Genomic DNA, 14,369 nt, shown 5'->3' on the forward strand with positions numbered 1-14,369 from the left:
CCAGAATCCAGCGACGTCTGGAAAATAACCACCAAGGCATCCACTATCACCTCCGCCATTTCCTTCAGAACCCTCAGATGCATTCCATCCGGTCCTGGGGACTTGTCCACAATCAGTCCCTCCAGTCTGTCGAGCACCGCCTCTCTAGTAACAATAATGTCATTGAGACCCTCCAGTCCTACCACCTTTCCATCTCTAACACCCGGCAAATTATTCACATCCTCCTCCGTGAAGACCGAAACAAAAAAGTTATTCAAGACCTCAGCCATTTCCCCATCCCCTACCACTAAGTCCCCCTTCTCATCCTTTAAGGGTCCAACGTTCACTCTAGCCAGCCTCTTCCTTTTTATATATTTATAAAAACTCTTGCTATCCTTTTTTATATTAAGCGCTAGCCCAGCTTCATAGTTTCTCCTACCCTTCTTTAATCTTTAGCTAGACAGCAACACGCACAACCCACAAAAGAAAAAGAAATTTGGACAAATGAAACTGATAAAAAAGACTTTTTTGCATAATAAAAATATAGTTTGTATTAATCACTTGGTTAATTAACTCTGCCAATATAATGATGGCGTGCTGTTCCAATCCATAGGCTGGTATAATATGTTGTTGCTATTGTAGTCACATGAATTAGATCTGTAACATTTCTCACATTCCATCACTACAAGTCATAAAAAGGAGCAAATACAAAATTATAAAAGTAGCTCATAGAATATTTATCAAACCTTATATAACCAAGCTATAAATGTACCAATTTAAGAGAGTGAAATAAAGTTTTAAAATATCATAAATAGAAAGGCATACTATAAAAGCCACAGAACAAACAGTGACAATGCACCAGAGAGTGCGCAGACAGGGACTGAGAGTGCGGTGTCTAACATCAACAAACTGACAGTAGAGGATAAATGGAGCAATTAATTTCAGTAAATTGGAAGGAGGAAGAACGTGGGGAAAATTCAACAGAAGTAAAATGTAGAGAGGAGCAAAATTACATTATTAGGTTAGGAAGTTGCCAAAGAAAAAGTTAAACAACAGCCCAAGGCAAGCAGGAACATAAGAACATAAGAAATAGGAGCAGGAGTAGGCCATCTGGCCCTTCGAGCCTGCCCCGCCATTCAATAAGATCATGGCTGATCTGTCGTGGCTCAGTTCCACTTTCCCGCCCTCTCCCCATAACCCTTAATCCCCTCTCTTATCAAAAACCCATCAACCCGCTTCTTAAAAATATTTAGCGAGGCAGCCTCCACCACTTCAACGGGCAGAGAATTCCAGAGATTCACCACCCTTTGAGTGAAGAAGTTCCTCCTCAACTCCGTTCTAAACCGCCCCCCCCTTTATCTTGAGGCTGTGCCCCCTAGTCCTACTGTCTTTTTTGAGCGGGAAGAGTCTCTCCACCTCTATCCTATCCATCCCATTCATCATCTTATACGTCTCAATGAGATCTCCCCTCATTCTTCTAAACTCTAACGAGTACAAGCCTAGTTTATTCAGCCTCTCCTCATAGCTCAACCCCCTCAACTCCGGTATCAGCCTAGTAAACCTCCTCTGCACTCCCTCCAAGGCCAAAATATCCTTGCGCAGGTGCGGCGCCCAAAACTGCACACAGTACTCTAGCTGCGGCCTCACCAATGCCCTATACAGCTGCAGCAAGACCTCCCTACTTTTATATTCAATCCCCCTCGCTATGAAGGCCAGCATCCCATTCGCCTTCCTGACCACCTGCTGCACCTGCAGGCTGGGTTTTTGCGACTCATGCACAAGAGAAGAAACAAGAGAAAGTGAAATTGTGGTTTCCAAGTTCAAGACAAAAGGCAGGGGGGAGGGGCCGAATGGCAGAAATACAAACGTAGGTAATGCACACAACAGCATCAATAGAGCTTACAATTTGAAACAATATGCTGACGCATAATAGTCAACATAGGAATCCTATGAATATTTACATAGTATTTTACATCGCAAGTCTATGAGAAGTCTTTTATCTACGTACAAAGCCTGTTTATAAAATCTCTGTCAATGTTTCCCCATTATAAAATTCTGTGTACAATAAAATCTGCCTCTGCAGAGTCATGACATAACTGCCCTCCCGTTGCTGGAAGTGTAGTCGCACCACAATTTTGGATGTCACAAGTTTGCTACTTAACTATAAATAAAATCAATAATATAAAATGAAACATAGGTCTTTAAAATGGTAATCAAGTTACATCTGAGCAATCTGTTTCATTTACACCCCACCCTCTAGGGACAATTCAACTCCATTGACCACAGTTGATCCCTACTGCATAATGGTTTATTGTCATAATATTGCTGGTCAAAAGCTTTGACAGCCACAAGAAAGTAAAAGTCTCTGTCTAGAAACCTAACACCTAGATGGGCAATTGTTAGGGCAACACGTAAAAATGGACAATTTATCACTCCAATCCTCTCATTTCAATGAAATTTCAGTTTGTTGTTTATTAGATGCTGTATTTTCAAAAATGTAATTCGAAATATGGGCCAACATTCCTTAGTCGAGACATTTCCCTTTTTTAAATGTTTAATAAAACATGCATTTGAGAGTACATAGCACATCTCTCCACCATTTTAAGCAAACAGGATGGAAAGGGTTTGCAGGAGATTACCAGAACAACAGAATGAGACATTTCAGTTATTTTGAGAGGCAAGAGAACCTATAGGTGTATTCCTGAAGAGAGGAAAAAGTAATGGGGAGATTTAGTACGAGTTTTCAAAATTAGGAGGTTTTTTCAAAAATCAACTAGACCTGGAGAAATTCTTGTGTGGCAGGGGGATCGATAATTAGAAACAGTTGGAAAAACATTCAGGTCAGAGGTGAGAAGAATGTGTTTTATACACCAAGTTGTGAATATGCATTGCCTGAAAGACAGACTTGATTGTAATTTTGAGAAAGGAATTGAATATATACTTGGAAAAGGTGATAATTGTGCCACACAAGTGCAAGCAGTGACTATCTCAGAGAGAATCTAACCATCGCTCCTTGACATTTAATTGCATCACATTACCACTGATCAGAAACTAAGCTGAACCAGCTATATGAATACTATACCTGCAAGAACAGGTTAGAAACAGTTTTGGACAGTCATTCATCTGTTGGCTCCCTGAAGTCTATCCATCATTTATTTACAAGACACAAATTAGTGATGCAAAAATTTTCCCTTTTCTGAATGAACGTGGATCTCACAACATTGTCCTGGATGGTGTTGAATGTCTACAAAGCAGTCCACTTGATTGGCACTCCAGCCACCACCTTTAATGTTCGTGCCTTCCACCACTCGCAATCACGGTAGCACTGTGTACCATCAACTAGATGCACTGCAGCAAATCAAGCCCCCTTCAACAAGGCTCTTTCGACTTTTGAAACCGATGACCTCTCACCTCAAAAGGAGAAGGGCAGCAAACACATGGGAAAACAACCATCTGCATCCCCCTTCAAGCCACCCATCATCCAACTTATAATTTTCTCGCTGTTCCTTCACTGTGGCTGGATCAAAATGCCAGAATTCCCTTCCGAAAAGCTCTGTAGGCATGCCTCCACCAGACAGCCTGCAATAGCTCAAGGTGGCAGCTCACCATTGCCTTAATAAGAGCAATCAGGGATGGGCACCAAATGCTGGCATTGGCAGCATCACCCAAGTCCCATGGAAGAATTAAAATGGAAAATCTGGCCAGGCTGAAGGGAAAAGGAGTGGAACCAATTGGATAGCACCCTCAAAAGAATGAGCACAGGCATGTCGAACTAAATGTGATTTGATTTATAATTGTCACATGTATTAACACAGCGAAAAGTATTGCTTCTTGCGCGCTATACAAAGCATATTGTTCATAAAGAAAACAAGAGAATGCAGAATACAGTGTTATAGTCATAGCTAGAGTGTAGAGAAAGATCAATTTAATGCAAGTCCATTCAAAAATCTGACAGCAGCAGAGAAGGTGTGCTTGAATCAGTTGGTACGTGACCTCAGACTTTTAATTCTTTTTGCTGAAGGAAGAAGATGGAAGAGAAAATCCCGGGGTGCGTGGGGTCCTTAATTATGCTGGCTGCTTTGTCGAGGCAGTGCAAAGCGTAGACAGAGTCAGTGGATGGGAGGCTGGTTTGCGTGATGGATTGGGCTACATTCACAATCTTTTGTAGTGCCTTGCGGTCTTGGGCAGAGCAGGAGACATACCAAACTATGATACAACCAGAAAGAATGTTTTCCATGATGCATCTATAAACGTTGGTGAGAACTGTAGCTGGCATGCCAAATGTCTCCTTCTGTTTAAGTTCCAAGTCCGAGTTGGGAGATAATCTATAAAAATTTGCTCCGCTGCACTACGTACTGGCCAGTGGATGCAACTACGCTGTTACAGACAACATTTCAGATTTGGGATTGCCATTCTGTTATGTTTACAAAAACGTTTCCACTGTTTATATTAAGCAGCATCCAAAAATAGTGACAACAAAACATGTATCAGGCAGTGATAAAGAACAGGGGTGAAGAGTGCAACAGAAAGCAGAAAGTGCCACAAAACCTGAGAAGTCCTAAAGAAAAAATGACATACTGCAGGGAAAGTGTGAGAACAAGAACAGAAAGTTGCTCATAATTTCTGAATATCATTTGTAATGCAATTTTCTGTGATAATAATTCAACTTATTCTGCAAGGTCATAGTGATGAGTAACAGTGTAGGCCATGATAGACTTTTTCGAATGCAATCATAATTCTGTCTAAACTGGGGTCTCATCGAATACTCCTGCTTTTATATATGGAGATGACCACATTATTCTACATATTAACAAGGGAGCAATTTAATCAAGGGTTTCAGATGGCAGCATAAACCACAAATTCAATGTGAGCAGTAATGGACATCTGCACTAAGAGATAAAATAAATGGCTTTCATCCATTCCAATAGACTTTCAAAATCTACTGGTACAATTCTTTCCTACAAATAGAAAAACACTAACACCTCTATAAAAGCAATTCAAAAGTTTCATTAAAGTAATAGTCCAGCTATGACAAAACTACAGGATACATACAACTCACAGCAGAGTTCATGAAGAATAATCCTGTACTAAAATAACACAGAATGAAGGCACTAAGCTAAAATAGCTCAAGTTGCATGCAACTCATGCAGCATTACATTTGCAAATTCAGATGGATACAGGAAGCAACAGCTTATATTCAACAGCTTTCCTAAATCAACACATGTTTTAAGAGAAGTTACAAGATGAAGAGCTGGGCATGAAGGGAAAGAACTGAGGCCCACTGGAGGAAAAATTAGTCCAAATGCACAGTTCAAAGAGACAAGTTTCTAGCAGAATTTAAAGCAAGGGAAGAGAAGTGGCACGACAAAGGAAAAGAATTCCAGAGTGCAAATACTGAAATGATCGATCTTCAATGATAGCACAGAGGAGCAGAGAATGAATAGCAATCACAAAATCAAAAGGAACAGATACGGGCAATGGGCTCAAGAAGAATTCATAGAATAGTTAGCAAAAAGGCATCAAGAGGTTTGAAGATGTGATCTAAAATTACATCTGCTGGGGCCTGTAGAGCTTTATTGGATTCAGGGTGTCTGGGATGAATGACGACCTCAGGGCTGAGAATAGTTATACATATGGTAAAGGTAAGGATATTGGTGAAAATATATTATTTGACAAATAAAATGGTGAAAAAAAAAGCATGTGAATTAAGCACTGTTGCAGATGAGAAAGGGGTATCAGTAAGCAACGTTCCAGGGGTGAAACAAAATCAATATTGGCATTAGATTAAAGTCTGGGGAGGCCACCAAGGATTCGCACCACCGGGTTAAGACTGAGTAAGCGTTGAGTAAAGCTGATGTAATTAAACCTTGAGTGTCAGCAAGGAGGTCAAAATGTTAGTTTGATCAATGTTGAAAATAGAAAATCTGAACTTCATCAGACAGTCTCTGTCATTAAAGTCACGGTCTTAGAGTTGGAAGAGAAGCTGTGTGTTGGCTGTCAGATTATCAGCAAGAGTTGATTGACCCTGTGGCTAAAGGTGATGTTGAGGAATGCATGCCGATAACAAATCAGACACAACCAAAGCTGCTATAAATGTTTCTAGCTGTGTGGTACTTTTAAACAAAGTCCAAAGGATACAACCAAACTGGATTATATTTGAAATACCCAAAAAGCAACTTCTGGACATATCTCAAAACTAATTTCTACTGAAGCCAATATTCCCATTTACATACTTTTTGTACCATTTTTAATCACAATGCTCTGAGTATTTATAGTACTGTACATACAAATAACACAATTACACTCATTTGGTGATCAGTCATTGATTTGTTTAAGCCAACATGTTGGTCTGTCAATTTACTTGAAAATTAACTTCTGCATGCAAACTGTTTTTGTGCAATTTCTACACAGAGTAAATAGATCAACCACTTAATGCAAGCTGGACATAGCGTCTCAGAACAAGGGCAACTTAGTAATACACATCCCATCAGGCTGTCACAATTAGAGCCTAGAATGCCTCACCATCCAAGCTGATGATAGGAACAGGTAATAGTATCCAAAACATACGGTGGCACAGTGATTAGCACTGCTGCCTCTGGCATCTCCTGCCCGAGATGTGCCTCCTCTGCCACATGGAGCAGACCAACTCTACGTGGATTCAGTCCCAACCTGGAGTTTTATCCATCAAACCAAAATGGTAAAAAATTAAAGTAAAGTAGACTTGTAGAGCCACTGATGCCAGAGGCTTGCATCAGATTCCTGTCTTGCGTCACTGTCTGTGTGTAATTTTGCACATTCTCCCATGTTTGCGTGGATTTCCTCCCACAGTCTGAAAGATGTGCTGGTTAGGTGCATTGACCCGAACAGGCGCCAGAGTGTGGCGACTTGTGGAATTTCACAGTAACTTCATTGCAGTGTTAACATAAGCCTTACTTGTTACTAATAACTAAACCTTTAAACTTTAATTTTAAACAAATTTCTTATCCAAGTGTAAATTGCTATTAGCACAAGCACATGATACCCATCATCCATTCTAATGATCCAGAAGGACCACTAATAACCATTGTATAAATATAAACTAAAAGAACCACTACCCGATTAAAATGGAATTTTTGCTGTCATTTGAATTATTCTGACTTTATTGTGCATGCACAGATTTTCCATTTGCACTTGCACCAGTTGAAAAACATTAAACTCTTTGCATACCTGCGGTTCATGCCGCTCTTTTTATATGCGTTTAACTTTTCCTCTGTTTATTTGGAGCAAAAACACCAGGAACATACCACCAATGCAACACAATAGATGTTTTTTGTATACAACAGTAATTTGAGGTTTTTTGGGGATGTGGATATCACTGGCTTAACCTGTATTTATTGCTCATCCCTAAAATACAACACGAAGCTATAGTTACTAAAAGACACAGGAATATCTTACACATATTTTAATGTTGTCACGTAGCAGTGGGAGGAAAGTACTCTATGGGTGAAATATAAACAATTGGAAGTGATGGGCAGGAATATGAATAGCCAGTCCATCAACCACACCATGGCAGCCACTTGAAAAAAAAATCTGAAAAAAAAATCTCACTCCAACTTCATTGAGGTGATCATAACCAGTCCAGTACATCACATGAATCAAACGAGTTTGTGCAGTTCAGTTCTGAATGATTTGTTTGGACTATGGTACAAAACTCGCTAGTTTTAAACTCCCTAGGTAAACTCACTCTCAGAAAGAATGAGTGGCATTTGAATGAGCATATCTTACATTTATGCCACAGCTTAGTTCTTCTCAGGTCAGAGCTCAGCTGGAGAACTTTACTCAGCATCTTATTCATTCACTAGCTCATGAAGTGTTTGAGACTTGGTACTCAAAATGTTCTTTTCCTCACAACAAACATCCCTCAACTCTGAGCATAAATAAAAAGGACAATTAAAAAGCAACAACTAGAAACCAAACATAGTTAAAAGAAATGATGGAAGAAAAAATTATGCTCAAATGAACATTTGAGCAACTAAATAAAACAGCCTATTGCCATTAATTTAACCAGAATTTTATTTTCAATCATGCACTATGCAATATAATTCAAAAATTAATTTGCTTGTGCTACGACTTTTTGGCAAATTATAGGTAAGATTGGGTATTTCAATGCATGGAGGGCATGATATTAATTTGTCATGTGCAAAAGACTTGATTAAGCAATTAACTGGTTTTTAAACAACAAGCAACATTAGTCTGGCAACCACTAATTGCTTAGCAAGCAATAACTGTTCTCCATATTAAAATTCACAAAACTATCGCAACCTACCAATTAATATCACCTTAAGTTCCGCAAAACTGAAGATCTAATAGTTCACAAATCATCCATTTGTATTGATCTCACACAAGTGATCCATAATAACCAACACAAAATTACTAAAAGACACAATGAATATCCTGGATTATTTCAGCATTATAATTTTGCTTACTAATGACTACAATTAAGGGGGAAAAAATCATATCTATAATTATTCTGTGCGATACACCTCATTGATAACAATTTGAGTAACACTGAATTTGTAGTATCTTCATGTACTATTAAAAAAGATTAACATACCCCACTTGGAGCTCAATTAAACATAATGGTCAGCATCTGAAATGTTCATCTTGTGTCTGTTTGAACTATGGTAGGTTTGCAAAACAGTGGGGAAAAATCTCAGTAAAATAGCATCCAAAGTGATGCAAGAATATTAAACTGATACTCAAAGATTCTTGTTTTCTTTCTGTATCAAAACAACTTAAAATGAAGTTGTTCTCAAATCAGCCTCTGAACCAAATGAAGGGGCTGAAGTACAGCAGGTGGATTTTAATGTGGACATATGCAAATATAACAAGATAAAAGATAATGCAAATACACTATGCTGATCAGATGTGTGGTTAATGGGAAATTCAATCCCACTGGGATTACCTTTGCAAAAGAGTTCAAAATGACTTGTTGGAGACTTTGTAGCCTTAAACAGGTTCAGTCTATTTCAAAAATTGGCAAAGAATAAATGTCAAACGTTTCATGCAACAACACAACAAGCTGTTCATCATTCACAAAATGACCCACTGCAACTTGCTAGTGATGGTTTCAACTCTCTCAAAACAAGAGATATGCTGGGGTTTTACTTCCTTAACTGAATTTTGATGTATTACACCAAGTTAAATTTAATTGTGAGAAAAATAAATTACAGCAGTATTCATTAATTTCCTAATCAAAAAGATCATTGCTCTCGAAATGCAGCACACTAATCAGCCTGCACAATACAAAGACAATGCTGAATTGCTTCTCCCACTATTAAAATGGCAAGCCAAAATTAGTTTGCACTGAGCCAAAGATTTGGGACTCTTCTAATTTTAAATTCCCCTGCAGGTCTGAAAAACGTGGTTTCAATCTCCCCTTCAGCCAAACTGCAACACAAGTTACCACCTGCAGTTATTTCTCCGCTACTAAAATCTTTCTCCGTCCTTTTTCATTTGAATGTTGTCATTTCATTTTTCTCTTCTTTTTAGACTCAGTATGGTATTTAACCCCATCAGTTCACCTTTCACACGTACACCAACTCGTCACTCACTCCAAACTCCCATCTATCATTCCATTTGCTGTTTCTAGTTGCGTGCTTTGCAGAATCAGGAGGCCATTCAGCCCATTACATCTATGCTGGTCAGCAAAGAAACACCCAGCCTAATCAATCCCACCTTTCTATACTTGGTCTTTAATCCTGTGGGTCATGGCACTGCAAGAAGACACAAGTACTTTTTAAAATGTGCTGAGTGTTTCTGCCTCCATGGCTCTTTCAGATTGAGAATTCCAAGTTCCCTCAATCCCCACTCTTTTCTTAACCCTTTGGGCAACTGGTCAACCTTCCACCAACACATCCCCTCTCTTTCTGTACTTACAGGGGCAATCTTGGACAAGAGGTCACTGATATAGGTTGAGAGACAGTAATTTAATACTGAGATGAGCAGGAACTACTTCTCAGAAGGTGATGAATTTGTGGAACGTACTGCTCTATAGTGCTGTGGAGTCTGAATTGTTGGATGATTTCAAGATAGACATACTGCTAATAAAAAAAGGGATAAGGGGAAATAGGTGAGGGTGTGGATTTGAGACTAGGGAGAAATCAGCCATGATCTGATTGAATGGCAAAGCAGACTTGAAGGGCTGAATTTGCCTCCTTCTGCTCCTAATTCTTATGTAGTTATTCCATCATGCTTTCCTTATCTTCCCCCTCTTTTACCTCGTGAGGAATAGGATCGCCTCCTTACCTATGCTAGAAAAGATGACATTCCCACCTTCACCTCCCAGTGTATGATGGCACAGTGGTCAGCAGTGCTGTCTCACAGCATCAGAGACCTGGGTTTGATTCCCAGCCATGGGTCACCATCTGTGCAGAGTTTGAACTCTCTCCCAGTGACTGTGTGGGACTCCTCAAGTTTCCTCTCACAATCTGTAAGACGCACTAGGTAACTGGCCATCCTGACTTTAGGACATACTGGCCACTCCTCCAGTCGCTCGGTCAAAGTGCTGGAACTCCTTCCCTGTCCCCTCAAAGATGTGCTGCTCGGGCACATTGGCCATCTGACTTGTAAATATATTGGCCGCTCCTTCAGGCACTGGGTCAAAATCCTGGAATGCCTTCCTTTCCCCGTCCAAAAGACATGCTAGGTTGGTGCACTGGCTGTGCTGAATTCTCAGTGCACCTAGACAGGCACTGAACTGGGGGATTTTCACAGTAACTTCATTGCTGTGTTAATGTAAGCCTACTTGTGTCACTGATAAATGAAATAGCCTTTTCCTCCCAACAGGTCCTAGAAGAGATGGCTGGTTTGCTCACCCTCCCAGTGCCCCATGTTCTGACAGGAGCACCCCCCCCCCCCTCCATCCTCCTCCTCCAGTTCCATGACAGGAACCCCCCCCCCCCTCCTCCTCCAGTTCCATGACAGGAACCCCCCCCCCTCCACCTCCAGTTACATGACAGGAACCCCCCCCCCCCCTCCTCCTCCAGTTACATGACAGGAACCCCCCCCCCCTCCTCCTCCAGTTACATGACAGGAACCCCCCCCCCTCCTCCTCCAGTTACATGACAGGAACCCCCCCCCTCCTCCTCCTCCAGTTACATGACAGGAACCCCCCCCCCTCCTCCTCCTCCAGTTACATGACAGGAACCCCCCCCCCTCCTCCTCCTCCAGTTACATGACAGGAACCCCCCCCGCCTCCTCCTCCTCCAGTTACATGACAGGAACCCCCCCCCCTCCTCCTCCTCCAGTTACATGACAGGAACCCCCCCCCCCTCCTCCTCCTCCAGTTACATGACAGGAACCCCCCCCCCTCCTCCTCCTCCAGTTACATGACAGGAACCCCCCCCCCTCCTCCTCCTCCAGTTACATGACAGGAACCCCCCCCCCTCCTCCTCCTCCAGTTACATGACAGGAACCCCCCCCCCTCCTCCTCCTCCAGTTACATGACAGGAACCCCCCCCCCTCCTCCTCCTCCTCCAGTTACATGACAGGAACCCCCCCCCCTCCTCCTCCTCCAGTTACATGACAGGAACCCCCCCCCTCCTCCTCCTCCAGTTACATGACAGGAACCCCCCCCCCTCCTCCTCCTCCAGTTACATGACAGGAACCACCCCCCCTCCTCCTCCTCCAGTTACATGACAGGAACCCCCCCCCCTCCTCCTCCTCCAGTTACATGACAGGAACCCCCCCCCCTCCTCCTCCTCCAGTTACATGACAGGAACCACCCCCCCTCCTCCTCCTCCAGTTACATGACAGGAACCCCCCCCCTCCTCCTCCTCCAGTTACATGACAGGAACCCCCCCCCCTCCTCCTCCTCCAGTTACATGACAGGAACCCCCCCCTCTCCTCCTCCTCCAGTTACATGACAGGAACCCCCCCCTCTCCTCCTCCTCCAGTTACATGACAGGAACCCCCCCCCCTCCTCCTCCTCCAGTTACATGACAGGAACCCCCCCCTCCTCCTCCTCCAGTTACATGACAGGAACCCCCCCCCCTCCTCCTCCTCCAGTTACATGACAGGAACCCCCCCCCCCTCCTCCTCCTCCTCCAGTTACATGACAGGAACCCCCCCCTCCTCCTCCTCCTCCAGTTACATGACAGGAACCCCCCCCCTCCTCCAGTTACATGACAGGAACCCCCCCCCTCCTCCAGTTACATGACAGGAACCCCCCCCCTCCTCCTCCTCCAGTTACATGACAGGAACCCCCCCCTCCTCCTCCTCCAGTTACATGACAGGAACCCCCCCCCTCCTCCTCCTCCAGTTACATGACAGGAACCCCCCCCTCCTCCTCCTCCAGTTACATGACAGGAACCCCCCCCCCTCCTCCTCCTCCAGTTACATGACAGGAACCCCCCCCTCCTCCTCCTCCAGTTACATGACAGGAACCCCCCCCCCCTCCCCTCCCCTCCCCCCGACCTCTCTCTCTTCTCGTACCTTCAAATTCTGAGCCCGAGTCAGACTCCGATTCATCATTGTCCCCGTTGGACTCGGTCTGCATGGCGTCGCCATCGGTCCTGAACCGGCCTCCACCCCTGCTCTGCTCCTCCTTCTCCTTCAGGTCGGTGAAGTACTGGATGGCGAACTCCACCAGGTCGGAGGGCCGGTGCCGGAGCACCTCCACCGTGTAGCCCTGCAGCAGGTCGGTCAGCCCGGGGGGGATCTCGATGTTCATCCTGCCCAATTCCAGAGGGAGGCACCTGCAGAACAGCCGCCCCGACAGCGGGATCGATTCGTCAGCGATTAATCGGCAACCCTTCCTCCTTCTCCTCCGCCGCCGCCGCCTCCTCCTCGTCCTCCCCTCCGCCGCCTCAATCCCGCCACCGGCCGATACCCCGGCCCGATTAAACCGGCAAAAAAACAGCGATACCTTCCCGATTAGTCACCGATTCTTCTGCATTTACCTCAGCACGGCACGACTAGACCAGCCGAGGGAGGGTTTTTTTATCGATTCATGGACTTTATTTGAAGTGTTTGCCTCAGAATAAACGCCGTTTTATATGTTTAATATCACATCTAATCTTATTATCCCGTCCGCCGCCTTCACGGCCCCCGTCTTCGTCCACTCCGGATCGCGCGCGCTCTCTCTCTCGCACTCCCTTCTGTTAGCCCCGCGCAACCAAACATGTTAGCGTTCGATGATTGACGTTGCGGACGGCCAATGGCCGCTCGGGGTGTCGAGGGACAGTTGGATAGGTCGGCCAATCGGGCCGCGAGTTGGGAAAGAGGTGGGCCTTTCCTCCCCTCCCCCCCCCACCCAGCAGGTTTGGTTGCGCCTCGTACCCCCGCCCGCTCCGATTGGCCGGCCGCCCCTCCCCCCTCCGGCCAATCAGAGCTGCCCGCTCCGCCATTGACGTCATTGACCCAACCTCTGGCTTACCCTCCTGCTGTTGCCATGGGAACCGCTGCTCATAAAGAAACAAGAGGGGGATCCCTTGCCTGGGAATTCCTGAAAGCAACATGCTCAAAGAGGGAGCTTTTTTTTTAATGCAATTCTTTCTCTCTTCAAATATTGCAAGAACGGTTATTGTTTAAAGCTGTTGTTTTTAATCTCGGATATTTAAATACAAATGATTTTAGTTAAAAAAAATCAAAGCAGAATGCCCAGACTAGATCTGGACTGTAAGAGTCAATATGGGTTTAGCATTACTGACTCATTGCGCCAAGAACCCAAATTTGAATCTTGGCTTGGATCACTATCTCTGTAAAGTCTGCATGTTCTCCCCGTGTCTGCATGGGCTTCCCCCAGGTGCTCCGGTTTCCTCCCACAGTCCGAAAGACGTGCCAATTAGGTGCATTGGCCATGCTAAATTCTCCCTCAATGTATTTGAACAGCGCCAAAGTGTGATGACTAGGGGATTTTCACAGTAACTTCATTGCAGCGGAGATGTAAGCCTACTTGTGACTAATAAATAAGCTTTTTATTTTAAAGAAGAGGTTTACAAGTCTGGCTGACATATCTGCAGATATGGGGAGGTGATGGCCTCGTGGTATCATCGCCAGACTATTAATTCAGAAACTCAGTTCATATTCTGGGGACCTGGGTTCGATGGCAGGTAGTGGAATTTGAATTCAATTAAAAACATCTACTTATGACCATGAAACCATTGTCGATTGTCAGAAAAACCCATCTGGTTCTCTATTTATAACTAATCTGTCATCCTTACCTGTTCTGGCCTGTATGTGACTCCAAACTCATAGCAATGTGGTTGACTCTCAACTGCCCTCAGGCAATAAAGTAGAGGCGGGTACAATTTTGTCTTTTAAAATGCATTTAGATAGTTACATGGATACGATGGGTATAGCGGGATAAGGGCCAAATGCGGGCAATTGGGATTAGCTTAGGGGTTTTA

General features: G+C 43.8%; 1 protein-coding gene across 1 annotated transcript in view; it reads right to left on the reverse strand.

The window, feature by feature from the left end:
- Positions 1-13,110, reverse strand: part of prkar2aa (protein kinase, cAMP-dependent, regulatory, type II, alpha A) — a 246,097-nt gene extending 232,987 nt beyond the window's left edge. Inside the window, exon 1 of the mRNA XM_080218686.1 lies at positions 12,454-13,110. Coding sequence (XP_080074812.1) covers positions 12,454-12,691 — 238 coding nt within the window. The 5' untranslated portion in view covers positions 12,692-13,110. The remainder of the gene's footprint in view (positions 1-12,453) is intronic.
- Between the last annotated feature and the right edge of the window lie 1,259 nt (positions 13,111-14,369).

Source organism: Carcharhinus amblyrhynchos, chromosome 3 (assembly GCF_965287045.1).
Source record: "Carcharhinus amblyrhynchos chromosome 3, sCarAmb.v2.hapA, whole genome shotgun sequence".
In the NCBI taxonomy this organism is placed as follows: domain Eukaryota; kingdom Metazoa; phylum Chordata; class Chondrichthyes; order Carcharhiniformes; family Carcharhinidae; genus Carcharhinus; species Carcharhinus amblyrhynchos.